General features: G+C 44.4%; 1 protein-coding gene across 1 annotated transcript in view; it reads right to left on the reverse strand.

Annotated features, from left to right (window-relative positions):
- TBC1D2B (TBC1 domain family member 2B) overlaps positions 1-19,227 on the reverse strand; it is a 129,037-nt gene that overhangs the window by 58,943 nt on the left and 50,867 nt on the right. The window contains exon 5 of the mRNA XM_073619164.1: positions 8,273-8,481. Coding sequence (XP_073475265.1) covers positions 8,273-8,481 — 209 coding nt within the window. The remainder of the gene's footprint in view (positions 1-8,272; positions 8,482-19,227) is intronic.

Consider the following 19,227-nt stretch of genomic DNA (forward strand, 5'->3'; position numbering starts at 1 on the left):
AAAAATGGGCACATGCAGATATGCATCTCTGATGTCTATTGATGCCAGAAATTCTCCTCCCTGCAGGGTGGGAACTACTGTTCGAATTGATTCCATGCGGAAGGATTGAATCCTTAGGAATCGGTTCAGATCCCTTAAGTCCAAAATGGGCCTGACATCCCCATTTGGCTTTTGGACCGTAAAAAGGTTGGAATAGAAGCCCAATCCCTGGTCCTTTGCGGGAACTATCATAATGACCTCCTGCGACAAAAGTCGCTCTAACGCTAGAAGGAGCGACTGCTTCTTCTCTGGGTCTCTGGGAACATTTGATCTGAGGAACCGAGGAGAAGGGAATTCCTGAAACTCCAGCTTGTACCCTAAGGTTACCGTGGAGACTACCCATCTGTCCTGGAAGTCCTCCTGCCAGAGCTCTGAGAATTGTCGCAGTCTTCCCCCCACTCGAGTGAGCGGGGGCGCCCCCTCATGCAGAGGTCTTAGTGTTTTGCCTAGTAGGCTTCTTTCCCCAGGACTTCTTTTGTCCCTGGGGTTGACTCTTGTCTCTGGACCCCGATGGAGGCGGCCGTCGAGACTGCCTGGAGGCTGAAGCCCCCGGTGCTGGGGAAAGAGTCCGTTTGAAAGAGGGACGCTTACTCTTCTTCTTGACAGGTAAGAGAGTGCTTTTCCCACAAGAGATTCTCTTGATATAGTTATCCAAGTCCTCTCCAAACAACCTTGCACCACGAAATGGAAACCCAGCCAGTAGCTTCTTACATGGTGCTTCGGCTGACCAATTTTTCAACCATAGGATTCTACGTATATGCACCAACCCCAGTGAAAGACGGGAGGTTTGCACGATAGAATCTCTAATGGCGTCAACCACAAAGCATAAGGCCGCTGGAAGGTTAGCAAACCCCTGGGCCTGCTGTTCAGGTAATACTTTGATGACCTGCTTAACATGGTCTCTTAAGTATTGACAGACTCCAATCGCTGCTATTGCAGGTTGGGCCACTGATCCTGCTAAGGAGAAAACATCCTTCAATAGGGATTCCATCCTTTTATCTACAGGATCCCTGAGCATCTGAGCATTGTCTACAGGACAAGTCAGGCTATTATTTATTGAGGAAATGGCGGCATCAATAGCCGGAATTCCCCACATTTTAATAAACTTTTCTTCCATCGGATAAAGTGTTGAAAACTTTCTCGGCGGAAAAAAACGTTTGTCTGGGTGATCCCACTCAGAATAAATAAGCTTTTCAAGTAAAGTATGAACAGGAAAAGCATGTGCTGCTTGGAAAGGTTTCAGTGACCCCAAAGCAGAAGAGGATTCTTTAGCAGTTTCAGGTATGGGCAACTTAAATGTGGAGCGGACCAATCCAGTGAGGATCTGCACTAAGACTTTCTCCTCTTGGGAAGTCGCAGAGGGACCCTCTCCACCTGAATCCTCCGAAGAGGAATCATCCATCCCATCCCGATCCTCTGAAAGGGATTCATCTCCTTTATCCCAGAGCTCCTCTGTCTGAGGGTCTTGGGGAACAGAGGAAAGCCTAGTGCGTTTTCTTCCACTGAGTGAAGACGTAATCACGGCCATTAATCTTTCCTCTAGACCATTAATGGTTGAGGAAAAAACCTCTTGTGTAATATATACAGGGGCTGAAGTGCCAGAAGCAGGTGTAGCCCCTGACCCCGATGGCTCTCCCTGGCTAGCCGTCCCTGGCCCATCTTTAGGGGGGAAGGATGCTGCCGACAGGGGGCCCTCAGAACCTGAACGAGATCCCCTAGTGTCTCTGGTTCCTGGGGTGCTTGAACCTCTTCTACCCATAGTGCAAAGCAACAAGGTGTGAGGTATACAAATGAACACTGTCCGCTGAGCGATGTAGTCTGGCTAAAAGCCTTGCTACCCAATGCTCAGTCTGGTGTTACTTCAGTAAATGCTGCCTAGGAGAATGCCTGTGTCCCACCTTACATGCGACCGTCAGCTCTGTGTCTCTCAGAAGGCTGAGTGCACCTGTACAGAGTGCCTTTAATAGCCTGCAGCTGGCCTGAGTGGGAGTCTAAGCACTCTGTGCTGACGTCCCGCCCCCTCCTCTACCGCCCCCCCCCTCGAGTTTTGAAAAAACGAGCGCTTCCCGCACTGCCGACTCTCCTGTCATGCTCTGGAGAAAAGGCTGGGGATGGGGGGGGGGGGGGGGGGGGGAGGAGGGAGACTGGTAACAAGATTTGCCTGAACGGCTATCTTCAGAGATGGTGGCCATTAGGCCACAGAGCCCGGGTGGTATAACCACTTTCTAGACCCCTGTGGCCCCTCTCTAGCCTGGGGGGGAACATTCAAACATGAGAAATCCCCCCATCCACCTTACCTGCTTGCAGCCTGCTTGATACGCTGGGACATACACAGCGATTACAACACCTGAGACAGACATTCAGCATGTGTAGGTTTGTGCTCTTGGCAGCCCCCGGTGGTCACAATAGGCATAGCATGCATTTACCTTAAAGGAGAAAAGCCACTAGAACTCAAAAATTCTGTGGAATCTCCTCTTACCTTATCCAGCCGCAGGGTGCTGTTTACACAGACCCAATCTTCACCTCTCACGGTGGGCTCCGTTTGAAAAAACCGTCAGAGACTGGGGCCCCCATCAGTAGGGGGATCCAACAGTTCTGGGACCGTAAAGCACCTCGCCAGAAATTAGGAAGTTTAAAGCCATTTTCTGATCTGCGGGGTCCAGCTCTCTAAAAAGAGAAGCATTACGGGTAAAACCTCGTTTCTTCGGACACGAGGCCCGGGTACCATTCAATTCGGCCATGAAAAGACACTTTGAATGGATCCGGTTCGCCTGGCTTGCCCCAGTATAGGATCTTAGGATATTCCCTTTGGAGCTCAGCACAGGACATCTTTACACGTCCATCACCTAAGACACTGGCGTAAAAACTGAGGTATCCCTGCAAGGGGGAGGGATTATATAGGGGGTTGAACTTCCTGATAGGGTGTGCCAGTGTCCAATCACCAGTGATACCTATATAACCCATCAGTAATTACTGTGGCTCTGTGTCCCGTGATGTTCGAGAAAGAAAACGTCCTTACAGGATGTCTCCAATTTACAAGCTGACTTTAATGTCTAATTGGGCAACTAAGAGGCAAATGAGGTTTAATGTTGATAAATGTAAAGTTATGCACTTGGGGGCTAAGAATATGCATGCATCATACATACTAGGGGGAGTACAACTGGGGGAATCAATAGTGTAGAAGGATCTGGGGGTTTTGGTAGCTCATAAGCTTAATAGCATGCAATGCCAAGCTGCGGGTTCCAAAGCGAGCAAAGTCCTTTCTTGTATTAAGAGAGGTCTGGACTCCATAGAGAGAGATCATTTTGCCCCTGTACAAATCATTAGTAAGACCTCATCTGGAATATGCATTTCAGTTTTGGGTACCAGTTCTCAAAAGGATATCGGGGGACTGGAGAAAGCGCAGAGAAGGGCAACCAAACTGATAAGAGGCATGGAGGAGCTCCGCTATGAGGAAAGATTAGAGGAACTGAATTTTGTTCTCTCTTGAGAAGAGATTAAGGGGGGGGGGGGAGAAGATATGATCAACATGTACAATACATAAGGGGTCCATATAGTGAACTTGGTGTTGAGTTATTCACTTTAAAGGAAAGAGATTTCATCTCCAAATACGGAAGGTTTCTTCACAGTAAGAGCTGTGAAAATGTGGAATAGACTCCCTCCTGAGGTCTCTCAGGCCAGCTCAGTAGATTGCTTTAAAAAAGGCCTGGATTATTTCCTAGGTGTACATAATATAACTGGGTACTAACATTTATAGGTAAAGTTGATCCAGGGAATATCCGATTGCCACTCGGGGGATCAGGCAGGAATTTTTTCCCCTGCTGTAGCAAATTGGATCATGCTTTGCTAGTGTTTTTTGCCTTCCTCTGGATCAACTGTGGGTCTAGGACTGTGTACATGGAATTGTATGGGTTTTTTTTTTGTTTGTTTTGTTTTCAACTAGATGGACTTGTGTCTTTTTAACCTGACTATGTAAGACTTGTCTAGGTGCCTAGCTGGTAATTAGAATACTGTTTAATTAGATCACTGTTAGCTGTTATTTGGATTGGACTGCTGTTTGAAGTTTGCATTGTTCATGTGGTGACTGCCCCTATTCTTGAAGGGTATAAAAACCTGTGTTTGTTCAATAAAATGGATTCCTTTGGTTTTCACTTCAACATCTTATCTGTGTACGATGCTTGTGGTAAAAAACTGGTATAAGCTATCGGTCTGCTGGAAGGGTTTGGAGGGCACGGTTTGGCGGAGTCACCCAGGCGAGGTATGAGGCGGTCCAAACACAAGCGTAAACTCCTGCCCTATGGTGCATGCATGGTTATGGCCATGATGTCATGTGGCCAGTGGAGTAGCAATGTAGGACATGGAAAATACACAAAGGTTAGTAACCCCACTGAACACCAATTCTGAGGGGGGAATTTTCTAATCCCGCTGACGCCAACAATGAAGCACTTTTCTCCACCAATAGCCATAGAAAACAATTTCTCACTGATACCAAATACTATTTCTATCAACAATGGGGCTTTATTCCTCCCACTGACTACAATATAGGGCACTATTCCTCTTACCTATAGCAACAATGGGGCACTAGCCTTCCTCCCACTAAACAATGCTGTGCATTTTTACTTCCATTGATCACCTATACACCAACGCATTTCTTTTGTTTAAACTCGCAATGATCCCGGACCCAGGGGCAATTTTTACTACCAATAAATAAATTTTGCCCCTCCAACAGTGTGAACTTTATTAAAAGTTTTAGGACCCCTTGTGTAAACATTGTCACAGTCCTAGAAAAAGGCCTACAGGGGAGCATTAAATGAGTCAAAGGGCAATTCTAAACATGCAGTAAACCCTAGCAGCCAATCAGAAATCATCTTCTAGTAATTTATCGTAAAGTGCACTTTGGTGTTTGATGTATTTCATCAGAAGGCACTAAATTCTAAGCGTACCCAGAATACTTCAATGAATTTTGCATTACACATAAAACCACACATACAAAACCCCTTCTGCAGCTGGGTCTGGTTGCCTTCACCGCTGAAAGTTTTATGGATGTCACGAGATCAGGGAGACTTTGCTTTAATGCAAGATCCTGAACACTTCCAAAAGGAAAAAGATACGCACACAACTCACATGATCGGGAAGCTATTTATAGCATCCAGACATTAACAACATCCAGCTGGGGAAAGAACTACATCTGTGCTAAATCCTTGCAAATAAACATGATGAATGGCTGAGTATTTCCACTGGTTTGAACTCTAATCACAAGACACTGCTTCGGCTCACATTTCCTAAAATTTAACTTTCTTGGCAGAATTCAACATTGCACAAAAAAAGTTCCTGGAACAAAGTTTTGATTTTGCAAGACCCTCAGCAATTTACCAGTATGAACCAAATATCTGTCTATATACTTCTATGTAGACATCAGCACTTCATCTTCTGCTCTTAAGAATCATTTGCAATAAAGCAGAATATCTTTATAAGAAGCCTCCAGTAGAAGCTACCATTCTCTTGGATCATATTTTGTTGGATGCACTAGTATTTAGAGCAGGGCTGCCCAACCAGTGGCCCGGGGGCCATATGTGGCCCGCGAAGCCTTCTGATGTGGCCCACTACCTCCTGCTCTGGAATGGAACAATGCTTCCTGTATAGCACAGGCTCCTGTCATAGGGGGAGTGATACCAAATGCACTCTGTCTTGGACAGCAACAGCCGGTGATACCTGAATGGAGGACTGTTACTAAAGGTAAGTTTATTACTAAAATCACAGTCTATATAAGAGCATATTTGTTCTGCAGTGGTTACTGGGCTGCTTTCAAACTGATGCGCAGGTGAGCCATAGACTTCTGGTTTTACCTGCAGGTGTGGTGCACTTTCAGAAAGTGCACCACACCTGCAGGATATAATAGAATTCTATGGCAAAGTATAGCTAACCCATGCACTAATAGGTGTACTGTGCTGCACCCGCGGTGTGGGTAGACTACTGACCATCCATTTAAAAGCAGTCCCTTTCACATGATTAGTCCATCCCAATCGTACCCTCTATTCACCTCTATGGAACAGCAGATGTAAACAGACTTGTGTCCGTTTACACCCACCTACCTCCAATCTGACCTGCTAAAAGAACAGAAGTGGATCCATTCACTTTCATCTAATCAGATCAGAGGGCTCAGAGTAGAGTGAACTGTGCCTGTGTCCATTTTGCATAAGCAAAGTGGACACAGACCTGTCATCCACCCACTCTGCTCATTGTGACCTGCGAATAGTTACCAACTCGCTTAAGTGGTCCTCGCTCTTCAAAAGGTTGGGCACCCCTGATTTAGAGAGTGGTCTATTCTTTCTCTAAGGGCTCATGCACACTGCAAATCAAAAAAAAAAATAAATACATAAAAAGCTGCTTTTACAGGCATTTGAGCTTTTATGTCTGTGCCAACTTGTACTTTTTTCGGCTCTTTTGCGCATTTTATTTGAGCCAAAAGCGTTTTTTTTCCCCCACAAACCCTCCCCTCAGCGCATTTATATATATATATATATATATACACACACACACATACATATACAATATATACACATACATATATATATATATATACGCACCTCGGCGTCCTTTCTGCTCAAAAGCTCCTCTCAAAAAAGCGAGTTTGGTGGGGGTTTTATTCTGCCAGTAAGAGCATATGCTTGTAAACTCCTGAAAAAGCCATAGTGTGCACAGACACATTGGCTAACATGAAGGGGAGTTTCAAGGCAGAAAAATGATAGCTCAAAAAAGCCTGTAGGAGCCGCTTCTTTGAGCTCTTTTGAGATACAGGGTGTATGAGCCCTTAGATTTATGTCACATACAATGCAAATGGTTACTAAAGTCTACATTTATTTTTTTTTTACCCCAACGCATTCTTTGCATTAAAAGGTAAAAAATGTCCCACTACCTTTCCTACTGCCCAGTCCCTGTTCCAGCGCTGTCCCTGCATCCAGCACTGCTCCCCTCACAGGTGAAACTCAGGGCAGCAAAGCCATAAGCTCCTGCTGCCATCAGTCAAACTCCTGTAAGGAGGGAGCGAGGGGCAAGGTTTACTCCTCTATGGATGCACGCAGCCTGGCTCAGCACAGGAAGCCCCAGGAGAAGGGAGAAGCTGACAACACTGATAGGGGACTGCCAGAAGAAGAGGAAAGCAACTTGTGAAATATCATTGCACAAAAGCAGGCAAGTATAACCTTTTTTCTTTAAAAAAAAAAAAAAAAGTAGCTTTTAGTATTACTTTCATATACAACACTTTGAATTCTAACATTTCAATCTTGTGATACTGTACTGTCGCCTATTTACAATTATAACAGTTTTGCAAAATACAGTAAAAAAGTGTGTCACGATTGCCAACAGTGTGAAGACATATTCGCACTTATTAAACAGGCAAGCAGAGGTTCATACTGTTTGAGCTCACGTATGTAAGGGCCATACACATACATATAGTGGTGTACATGCCTTGAATGTAATAGATCCAATAATCAAGACTACACTAAATATCAAATGACTTCCCAGTAAACATTGCATCTCTCAGTGTTTTCATAATGTAGATTTTACCTCGCAACCAGTCAAATGTTAAAGAGGAGCTCCAGTCTCCACCCCAAAAATTAAAAGTATTTATAGCTGCTGACTTTTAATATAAGGACATTTACTTGCCCCTGGATCTAGCAATGTCCTCACCCAAGCAGGCTTCAATTGGCCTCGAGGTGCAGGCACCAGGATCTTCACGAAGGGAAACCTTAGACCAAACTGTGCACTCTCGAGCCACGTTGCACTTCACAAATGGTCTTGCAGTCTTCTGGGACCTATTGTGTCCCAGAAGGCTACAGGGGAAGGAGGGGGCAAAATCTTTTTTTGAAGTGTCACATAGTATCTTCACACAAGTGGTGCCATGCAGTGCACTGCAAAAAAAATACAGCATGTCTGCATTTTTCTATACCAGGCTGTACATCACACCAGCGTTGTGGTATCAAAAGGACACCTTGAAAATCAATTGATTTTTTTTTTTTTTATGTGCCCCAGCAGTGATCTGCATTTTTCTTTTGCAGAAAAAGATGGGTCGCCATGTATAGTGTGAACGTACCCTAAACTGTGGGGTGCACTGGGACATACACTAATGGATTCCATGCACTCTACAAAAGGGCTGTAGGGTATGCCGATGCTGTATGTATACTGTAAATACATAAAATAGAAACAAGCAATGAAATATATATATGCTGCTAACCTTTTGGCTGTTCAGTTCCTGCCTCAGTCTCTCCAACTCCCCCTGCTGGTTCTGAACTTTTAACTGAAGGACAAAGTCATTCTTTGAGTCATTCCCAGGTAAAGATTCCACAGAAGAATTGTCCATGCTGCTTGGATTCTTATTCAGATGTGATAATGGGCGCCTGGCTTTCGCAGGGAGCCGTGGAAAATCAAATGGGAAAACCATTCCTGATAAAGTAAGATGAACACAAAAAACAAATGACTAGTTTAGTTTGCTTCCATAATCATTAAAATGTATTAACAATAATCATAATCTGAGCCGAAGAGTATATTACTATTAAACAGCACATAGAGTGCTTATTAAAGTGTTGACCCTTAAGTTATTATTAAAGTGGTTCTAAAGGCAGAAGGTTATTTCTATACATTAGGTAAAAAACCTTTTGCAAGCAGCCCCCCCCCGCAAACACTTACCTGAGTCCGAACTCAATCCAGCGCTGTGCACGAGAGCAGAGGCCCTCTCAGCTCTCTCCCTAATCACTGGCTCAGACACAATAGTGGGAGGCCCTGGCTCCTGCTGTGGTCGATGACAGCCAGTGAGGAGGGAGCGGGGGGCGTGACACACAGAGCTGGCTCAGGAGCGAGCATGCATGAGTGCCCCCAGAGCAAGCGGCTTACTATGGGGCGGGGAGAGGAGCCAGAAGCAGCGGACCAGAGAAGAGGAGAATTGGGGCTGCTCTGTGCAAATCCATCGCACAGAGCAGGCAAGCAGAACACGATTGTTATTTTTGAAAGATAAAAAGTTGGTCTTTATATTCGCTTTAAAGCAACTGTTAGAAAAACAATTTTAAACTAAGGGCTCCCAACAAAGAAAATTATTATTACTTGCCTGTTTAGCCACCCACACCACTGTGTCTGAACAGTGTTTTGTATCCCATACACTTCAGGGTTTGTCAGATACACGGTTTCCCACTGAAAGCTGTGGTTCACTCTGCTGCCCCATGTCACTACTCTCACAGTTGCAAAGCATGGTACCAGGACATGTGGTTCAAAGCCTGACAAAATGATGAGTTCTGCAGCAACCTTCAATGGTTGGTTCCATTGTCTATGGATCCATCAATAAAAATGCCACCAAGACATTGATAGGTAAGCCCTTAATGTGACAAATTACACTGAAAACCAATATGCTAATTTTTTATAAGTTCTGTTTTTTACAGTTTTGCATTATAAATACAAAATAAATCCCCAACAGGTTATCACATGACAAGCAGACAAGTAAACCAAACTGTTGCTCTGACATAAGTGCACATGACATGACATCAGGAACCAAGATTACACAACAGCAGCTTCTCCAAGCAAATATTTATGTAGGTGGTGGGGAAACAGATAGTCCCAGTAGGTTGCAAGGAGTAAGCACCACAGCATGAGGTGCCTCCATCCAGAAATGAATGGCCAAAGAGGGGGAAGCCAGGGGACATATAGGGTAATGTTAGAAGCTCAATGCCTGGAAAATCTAAGTTAAAACCACATTCAATGATGCAAAGCAGAAAGGAGGAAGAGGGTTACCGTGAGTGCCCAGTCAGGAGATGCAAGCCAGGGGAAGCGCAGACATTGGGGAATTTATTAGGACAATCCCTACTGTTGGTGACCCTACATAGAAACAAAACAGCATTGACCAAAGACATCCAGTGATTCTTAGTTGGTGGGGTGGATAACTTCCTCCTTAGAACTATGGTAGCAATTCCCCCAGTAGGATTCTGTAGGCCTTCAATGAGACCAAGATGTCCACTAAATGCAGGAGGAAGAACTTCAGAAATTACAGTTCTATAAAATATGCAGTGGAGGAGGAGGTAAAATTTTTTCCCAGTTTATCTATGATAATATTGACATGGGGTAATATTATGTATTTCATAAGTCTATCCTTTAAGACGTTGAAAGGGATAGTCCTATACCTCATCCCAATCTTCATCCTCCAGGGCTGGAAGGCTCTTTTGCCCTGCATTTGTCTGCAGCCAAGAGTACCATCCATTGCAGGGCGTTGTAGATCCTGGAGTGGGTTTTATTTAAAATCATCATCATCTTGCAGCACAGACTCCAAACCAGAAGATTGCAATTAGAGAAGGTTCAAGCCTGCTATTATTGAAGCTTTTAGAATAGATAGCATTTCAGCAGCAATAACCTGTCCCCTCAAGGAAGACATGAATGAAGTGTCACATTATGCACTTCTTATAAAGTTAAAAGAAAAAAAAAAAAAACAGAGAAGGAAGGAAGGAAGCCCACTATGGCTCATTTTAACTGAAAACTGACTGCTGCTCGCACCCTAAAATGGAGCATTTAGCATAATGGAAAGTATGAACAGGCCCTTTGTAGATTATGCTTCAATTTTTTTCTTTTTAAAATAAATATATAGATATGCAGATTAGTCGCTAAAGTTGCTCAGTGCAATTACTCAGTCACTCTGTACACAACTGTTAAGATATCACATACATAGAGAAGGTATTGCTTTAAATAAGGCAGTGGACTTGCAGTGTGGGACAGATAAACAATGTAGAGCACAGTAAATATGTATGAACAAACATGGTCATCAAAACGTACATATATAGTTACAAATTAAACAGAGAAATACGATTGTTTTTAAAACATAAATTTGTTAACGTGCTTTTTGCGTGCACTTATATTTCCATCTCTTGTGTGATCTGATTGTGTAACATATATGCAGTAAGTAAACACAATGTGTTCACATGGAAGAAAGAGAAAAACAATTCCAATCTGCACACATTTGAAGTACAAACACACAGATAAGGAAGCTGAAAAATTGACATACATGCATGGCATCAACGAAAAATACTGATGCACTAAGAGCACATTTATGGAAGAGAGCTAAGGAATTTACATATATGTACATAGCATCAATGAATAACATTGAAGACACTAGCAAAGGTCTATCACACACCCATTGACACTGCTGCTCTTCCAAACAGTGCAGACTTTTTGGCTGTGGTTTGATCTCTGAGAGGTGGATTATGACCAGGAGTATTTCTCTCTCAGTTTACAGTGTCGATGCAGCTGGGTCATCTGTCCTTCTGGTACTGCAACTTTCTGTTCTATGCAATGCAGCCAGCAAGCAGAAGACTTAGGGTGAGAACTGCAGCAGTGCCGTAGAACAGAGGAACAGAAGGGAGCACAATACTTCTGGAAGAGAGTGGTCATCCTGGCAAAAGGGATGGGGGTTAAGTGTCAGGAGGGAAATGCTTGGCGGGAAAGTGCTTGGCGGGAAACTGCAGGTAAGGAATGTGAAGTGGCAGGCTGTAGCTGCAGACAAAGAAGGTGAAGTGCAAAGAGGGAGCAGCGGGCAAAGATGTGGTTCCAGAAAGGAGACAATGGGGTAGGTGGGTTTCCAGATTGAAACAATAACATAGATGTACTGTTATGTGTGTTTCTAATTTCCTTTTTTAGTATATAAAGGATTGCATGTCCAGTCACCCTTTTTACAGTGCTGAAGGGTGGATAAGGAATGATTTGGTGTCTCGCCACTGAATCGTGCGATAGAACATTAGCAAAGCACATTGATAAAAGCAGTTAGACTTTATTCCTTCCTAACAGGTAACACAAATATAGCTTCCTTCAGTATAGACAAAAACATATAGTTCATACACACATTGTTCAAATCGTAAAGATTTGTCTCACAGCCCACAAAAACTGTGTCCCATGCAGGGTTAAAGTCCCTTGTTGCTCCAGGCATCCAAAAGACCAGGTTACCAGCAGTTTCACCACTTCAGTCAAGAGCAGTCCACACTGCACAGACAGGTGATGGGAGTTTCCTTTTCTGGACTCTCACACAAATGGGTTAACCCCTTCCAGGGCCAAAGTCCCTGTACAAAAGTCAGGGTTTGGACATTCTTGCCCACTTAAATTTCTCTCCAAACCTCCACACTCCAGCTGGACTACTCAGCAATCCCTCACACTGCATGGGTAAGAGCCCCTGAGTACTAACAATGTCTTAAGGGGCAGAGCCAGCGCGCAGCATGTGAGGACGGCAGAGACAGAGCTCCATCCATAGATCCCCAATTCTGCTTTGATCCTGGGAGCAGTCTGCCAGATTTAGGTCTGAATTGCGGGGGGGAATGTGTGCAGGATGCTTACGGGCTCCTCTGAAGATGGTGAAATATGGGCCACAACTGCCAAAAACGGCAGAGGAACGTTTGGCACGGTCTGCCTGGGGATCACAAGATGGCACCGACAGCCGGGAGGTGGAGGAGGAATGGCCCCCGCTGGTGAGCAATGCGGCCCCAGACCAGCCAGCATCTCCTGAAGGCAAATGGGTGAGTCCTAGACCCCAGATGGCACAGTTAAAGCAGAGGGGGAGATCATTGGACAGGCTGGAGCATCATACTAGGAGATCAGGATGGGAGGAGGATGGGGTGGATGAGCCATCCCTTACACAGATCATGTCTGCTACACAGGGCTGCCAGAATAAGCTTATAGATCACTTTGGGGAGCTCAAGATTGAATTATCTTTCATGAAACATGACACGCAGAAGATAAAAGTCTCAGGCTCCTGGCCAACGTATTGCTTCTCTGGAAGATACTGTAAGGCCCATGGACACTGCTGTACAGGTGGCAGAGAAGGCCCTGTCTGAACAAGCTTTGAAAATGGCTGACATGGAGGATCATATTAGACAGAATAATATCCGGCTAGTGGGGTTTCCTGCGGTAGTGTAGGAAAATATGGAGCCTGGGACTTTCACTAAAATGTTTGCTATTAAAAGGGCTTGCCATGTACCTGACCGGGAAAATATTCTAAGAGGGGCCAGGATTGGCCCGGAGCTGAAGTTTAATGGATACCGGATTTCAATCTACCCTAACTTCTTGGCTGCCACTCAAACAGAATGCCAGCTTCCAGCCTGTGAAGAAAGGCCTCAGGGATCTTGCAAAAGTATTCACCCCCTTGGCTTTTTAACTATTTTGTTACATTACATCCTTTAGTTCGATGTTTTTTAAATCTGAATTATATGTGATGGATCAGAACACAATAGTCTAAGTTGGTGAAGAAAAATATATACATAAAACTTTCAGAAATAAAAACTGATAATTGGCATGTCCGTATGTATTCACCCCCTTTGATATGAAGCCCAGAAAAAAGCTCTGGTGCAACCAATTACCTTCAGAAGTCACATAATTAGTGAAATGATGTCCACCTGCTTGCAATCTAAGTGTCACATGATCTGTCATTACATATACACACCTTTTTGAGGCTGCAACACCCATATACACACCCAGAGGCTGCAATACCTAAGCAAGAGGCACCACTAACCAAACACTGCCATGAAGACCAAGGAACTCTCCAAACAAGTAAGGGACAATGTTGTTGAGAAGTACAAGTCAGTGTTAGGTTATAAAAAAAACAAAAAAAAAAAACAAATCTTTGATGATCCCTAGAAGCACCATCAAATCTATCATAACCAAATGGAAAGAACATGGCACAACTGCAAACCTGCCAAGAGATGGCTGCACACCAAAACTCACAGACCGGGCAAGGAGATTAATCTGAGAGGCAGCAAAGAGACCTAAGGTAACCCTGGAGGAGCTGCAGAGTTCCACAGCAGAGACTGGAGTATTTGTACATAGGACGACAATAAGCCGTACGCTCCACAGAGTTGGGCTTTATGGTAGAGTGGCCAGAAGAAAACCATTACTTTCAGCAAAAAACAAAAAATGGCACGTTTTGAGTTTGTGAAAAGGCATGTGGGAGACTCCCAAAATGTATGGAGGGAGGTGCTCTGGTCTGATGAGACTAAAATTGAACTTTTTAGTCAAAGAAAAACACTATGCCTGGCGCAAACCCAACACATCACCCAAAGCACACCATCCCCACAGTGAAACATGGTGGTGGCAGCATCATGCTGTGGGGATGTTTTTCAGCAGTCGGGACTGGGAAACTGGTCAGGGTTGAGGGAAAGATTTATGGTGCTAAATACATGGATATTCTTGAGCAAAACCTGTACCACTCTGTGTGTGAATTGAGGCTAGGACGGAGGTTCACTTTCCAGCAGGACAATGACCCCAAACACACTGCTAAAGCAACACTTGAGTGGTTTAGGGGAAACATGTAAATGTTTTGGAATGGCCTAGTCAAAGCCCAGACCTCAATCCAATAGAAAATCTGTGGTCAGACATAAAGATTGCTGTTTACAAACGCAAACCATCCAACTTCAAGGAGCTGGAGCAGTTTTGCAAGGAGGAATGGGCAAGAATCCCAGTGGCAAGATGTGGCAAGCTCATAGAGACTTATCCAAAGCTACCTGGAGCTGTGATAGCCGCAAAAGGTGGCTCTGCAAAGTATTGACTTTAGGGGGGTAAATAGTTATACACATTGACTTTTTCTGTTATTTTGTCCTATTTGTTGTTTGCTTCACAATAAAAAAAAAATAAAAATCTTCAAAGTTGTGGGAATGTTCTGTAAATTAAATGATGCAAATCCTCAAATAATCCATGTTAATTCCAGGTTGTGAGGCAACAAAACACGAAAAATGCCAAGGGGGGGGAATACTTTTGCAAGGCACTGTACAGCATGCTATACCCAGCTAAGCTGCCAGTCATGGATAATGGCAAAGTTTTCTTCTTCACTACACCTGTGGAAGCTTCCAGATGGTTGGATACCCCAGGTTGCCCGAGGGGGGGGGGGGGGGGGGGGGTAGGTTCCCAGCGTCCTCCATAGCATCCTTCTGAGGCTTTGCTGTCTGCTGGGGGTAGGGAGTGTGGCCCAGGGGTGGTTGGTTGCAGGGATAGATGGATGCCCCTTTTCCTGCTACCCTTTTCTTAATACCTTACTCAGGAATATACTCCTTTGCTCTGTCTGGCCTGCAATACGGATGACTAACTATGCAATTATTCTTTTTTTCTTGCTCGGTTATATTGCTGTTCACACTCACTTCTACAAAAGGGGATCTGGGGACTGTTCTGTACATCGCAAAAAGTGTACTAACCCCCTTTTATTTTTTTTAAAGGGGGTTTTGGTTGTCATTTTTTGTATCGCTCTAGGGACTGGGTTCTTTTCGGATGCTGGGACTTGTGGGGTTTTGAATAAGCCTCACATCAGTTTCCCTCATTTTTTGGTTGACTGTTATGGGATATACAGTGGGGACAGAAAGTATTCAGACCCCCTTAAATTTTTCACTCTTTGTTATATTGCAGCCATTTGCTAAAATCATTTAAGTTGATTTTTTTTCCTCATTAAAACACAGAATTGTTGACATTTTTGCAGATTTATTAAAAAAGAAAAAACGCAATATCACATGGTCCTAAGTATTCAGACCCTTTGCTGTGACACTCATATATTTAACTCAGGTACTGTCCATTTCTTCTGATCATCCTTGAGATGGTTCTACACCTTCGAGTTCAGCTGTGTTTGAATATACTGATTGGACTTGTTTGGAAAGCCACACACCTGTCTACACAAGACCTTACAGCTCACACTGCATGTCAGAGCAAATGAGAATCATAAGGTCAAAGGAACTGCCTGAAGAGCTCAGAGACAGAATTGTGGCAAGGCACAGATCTGGTCAAGGTTCCAAAAAAAAATTCTGCTGCACTTAAGGTTCCTAAGAGCACAGTGACCTCCATAATCCTTAAATGGAAGACCTTTGGGAAGACCAGAACCCTTCCTTGAGCTGGCCGTCTGGCCAAACTGAGCTATCGGGGGAGAAGAGCCTTGGTGAGAGAGGTAAAGAAGAACCCAAAGATCACTGTGGTTGAGCTCCAGAGATGCAGTCGGGAGATGGGAGAAAGTTGTAGAGAGTCAACCATCACTGAAGCCCTTCACCAGTCGGGGCTTTATGGCAGAGCGGCCGACAGAAGCCTCTCCTAAGTGCAAGACAGATGAAAGCCGCATGGAGTTTGCTAAAAAACCACCTGAAGGACTCCAAGATGGTGAGAAATAATATTCTCTGGTCTGATGAGACCAAGATAGAACTTTTTGGCCTTAATTCTAAGCGGTATGTGTGGAGAAAACCAGGTACTGCTCATCACCTGTCCAATACAGTCCCAACAGTGAAGCATGGTGGTGGCAGCATCATGCTGTGGGGGTGTTTTTCAGCTGCAGGGACAAGACGACTGGTTGCAATCGAGGGAAAGATGAATGTGGCCAAGTACAGGGATATCCTGGACGAAAACCTTCTCCAGAGTGCTCAGGACCTCAGACTGGGCCGAAGGTTTACCTTCCAACAAGACAATGACCCTAAGCACACAGCTAAAATATCGAAGGAGTGGCTTCACAACAACTCCGTGACTGTTCTTGAATGGCCCAGCCAGAGCCCTGACTTAAACCCAATTGAGCATCTTTGGAGAGACCTAAAAATGGCTGTCCACCAACGTTTACCATCCAACCTGACAGAACTGGGGAGGATCTGCAAGGAGGAATGGCAGGTGTGAAAAACTTGTTGCATTTTTCCCAAAAAGACTCATAGCTGTATTAGATCAAAAGGGTGCTTCTACTAAATACTGAGCAAAGGGTCTGAATACTTAGGACCATGTGATATTTTAATTTTTCTTTTCTAATAAATCTGCAAAAATGTCAACAATTCTGTGTTTTTCTGTTAATATGGGGTGCTGTGTGTAGATTAATGAGGAAAAAAATTAACTTAAATGATTTTAGCAAATGGCTGCAATATAACAGTGTGAAAAATTTAAGGGGGTCTGAATACTTTCTGTCCCCACTGTAAGTGCCTGGCAAGTTGTGGCTGGGTGCAGGGGTGGGGGGGTGGGGGTCTGTGTTTGTGTTTTTCATGGGCATGACTTTTTTAACTGGACTCAAGTTCTTTGGGGTTTATGGGGAAAGTGTATCTCATCTTTGAAAATGTTACATGTTTTCGGTGGGCTCTTGGAGGGAGGGAGGCCCTGGTATCCTCCCCTGCATTAATTGAGGGGATGGGTGAATTGCTCTCAGGCTGTGCTGGAATCATTAGAAATGGAAGTAAATCTTAGAGTGGCGTCATGGAAAGTTAGAGGCCTCAACTCTAAATTTAAACGCTTCCTAGTTTTTAACTATATCAAGAAATATGAACCAAACTCGATTCTGCTGCAGGAGACTCACTTACAGGGCGCGCCAGAGTTCTCTCTCTCTCTCAGGAGGACTCATATTGCTGGGGCGTACCATGCAAGTTTCAACCCCTATGCCAGAGGGGTATCTACCTTGGTTACCAAAGCGATGCCCATAGGTATACAGGTCATTAAATCGGATATTAAGGGAAGTTATGTTATTCTGGTCGTCAAAATAATGAATAAGTGGCTGACGTTTGTGAATTTATATGTTCCTCCCCTTTACACTTTCTCATCTAGATGATATGTTACAGGCTAGGTGATGAGATAGCGGAAGGGAGGATTTTCATTTTGGGGGATTTTAATGCAGTGGCGGATCAGACTATGGATAGGATGGGAGCATCTCCTGCGACTCTGTCCCCCTTGGCGAGATGATTGTCTAACTATGGCTTCTGGGATGTATGGCAGTTTCATCATCCAGACACCAAGGAATACTCTTGCTTCTCTGAAACGCATAAATCACTGTCCAGAATAGACACTATCCTTACTGAGGGGGATGGACTGGAGTTAGTGAGCAAGGTTGCATATTTGCCTAGAGCACTGTCTGACCAATCTCCCATTGTACTAGACCTTAGTTTGGGGCCTAAGCCTGGGATCCGCCACTGGTGCATGGAAGCTAGTTGGTTACAGGAGGAACATGTGAAGATTAAATCTACTCTGGCTATTGGTACCTTTTGGGTTGAGAATGAGAAAGTGGGTTAACCCCTCCTTCAGTGGGAGGCCTTCAAAGCCACTCTAAGAGGGGTTTTCATGACGGAAGTAAGTGGATTCGAGAAGCAGCTTGCCTCTGAGGTGAAAGAGAAGGAAGCAGAGGTGTCACTAGTGGAGGCAGAATATGTTAGGACCCCGACTAGGGAGGGATTGCTGGATTTGCAGGGGAAAACTAGGGAATATCAGGCTCTACTGACTGGTCAGACCACTAAACTCAGACTTGGCGCACATTTGAGTTCGGGGATAAGAACAGTAGAATGCTGGCATACCTATTTTATATATATATATATATATATATATATATATATATATATATATATATATATATATATATATATATATATATATATATATATATATATACATACATACACCGTATTTATCGGCGTATAACACGCACTTTTTTCCCCTTAAAATCAGGGGAAAATCGCGGGTGCGTGTTATATGCCGATCCCCCGCTGACTGTGAGCGGAGGAGCGAGCGCCGCCGACATACATAGCCGAGTGTACTCGGCTAGCTCCGCTCAGTCCCGCCCTATGATGGACATAACACAGGGACTGGGCGTGACTGTGAGCGGAGCTAGCCGAACCTAGCCGAGTACACTCGGCTATGTATGTATATCGGCGGCGCTCGGCTCCGCCCACAGGACTACGAGAGGAGCCGAAAGCAGCCGAGAGTCACAGGACCGGCTCTGTGTCTCTTGGCGGCGCCATATTTAAAAACTGCAGTGACACGGACAAGGCTGCAAATGGACACTGATAAGGCTGCATTGATGGGCATTTAAATGTAAGTTTTTCTCCTTAAAATTCCCTCCTAAACTTGGGGTGCATGTTATATGAGAGAGAGAGAGAGAGAGAGAGAGAGAGAGAGAGAGAGAGAGAGAGAGAGAGAGAGAGAGAGAGAGAAGATAGAGAGAGAGAAGATAGAGATAGTGACAGGCACGGGGCGGAAGTATGTGACTCAGGAGATATCTTACACGTCTTTGCTAAATTTTACAGGGAACTGTATGTGTTGTGCACCTCTGAGGGGGGAAGTATTAGAGACCTACTTATCAAATATTGATCTGCCCATACTGACTGACGAAGACCGCACCATTCTGAAAAAAGATATTACTGTGGAGGAGGTGGAAGTGGCAATCTCCTGGTCTGGATGGTCTCCCCTTGGAGTGGT

Source organism: Aquarana catesbeiana, linkage group LG03 (assembly GCF_042186555.1).
Source record: "Aquarana catesbeiana isolate 2022-GZ linkage group LG03, ASM4218655v1, whole genome shotgun sequence".
Taxonomy (NCBI): domain Eukaryota; kingdom Metazoa; phylum Chordata; class Amphibia; order Anura; family Ranidae; genus Aquarana; species Aquarana catesbeiana.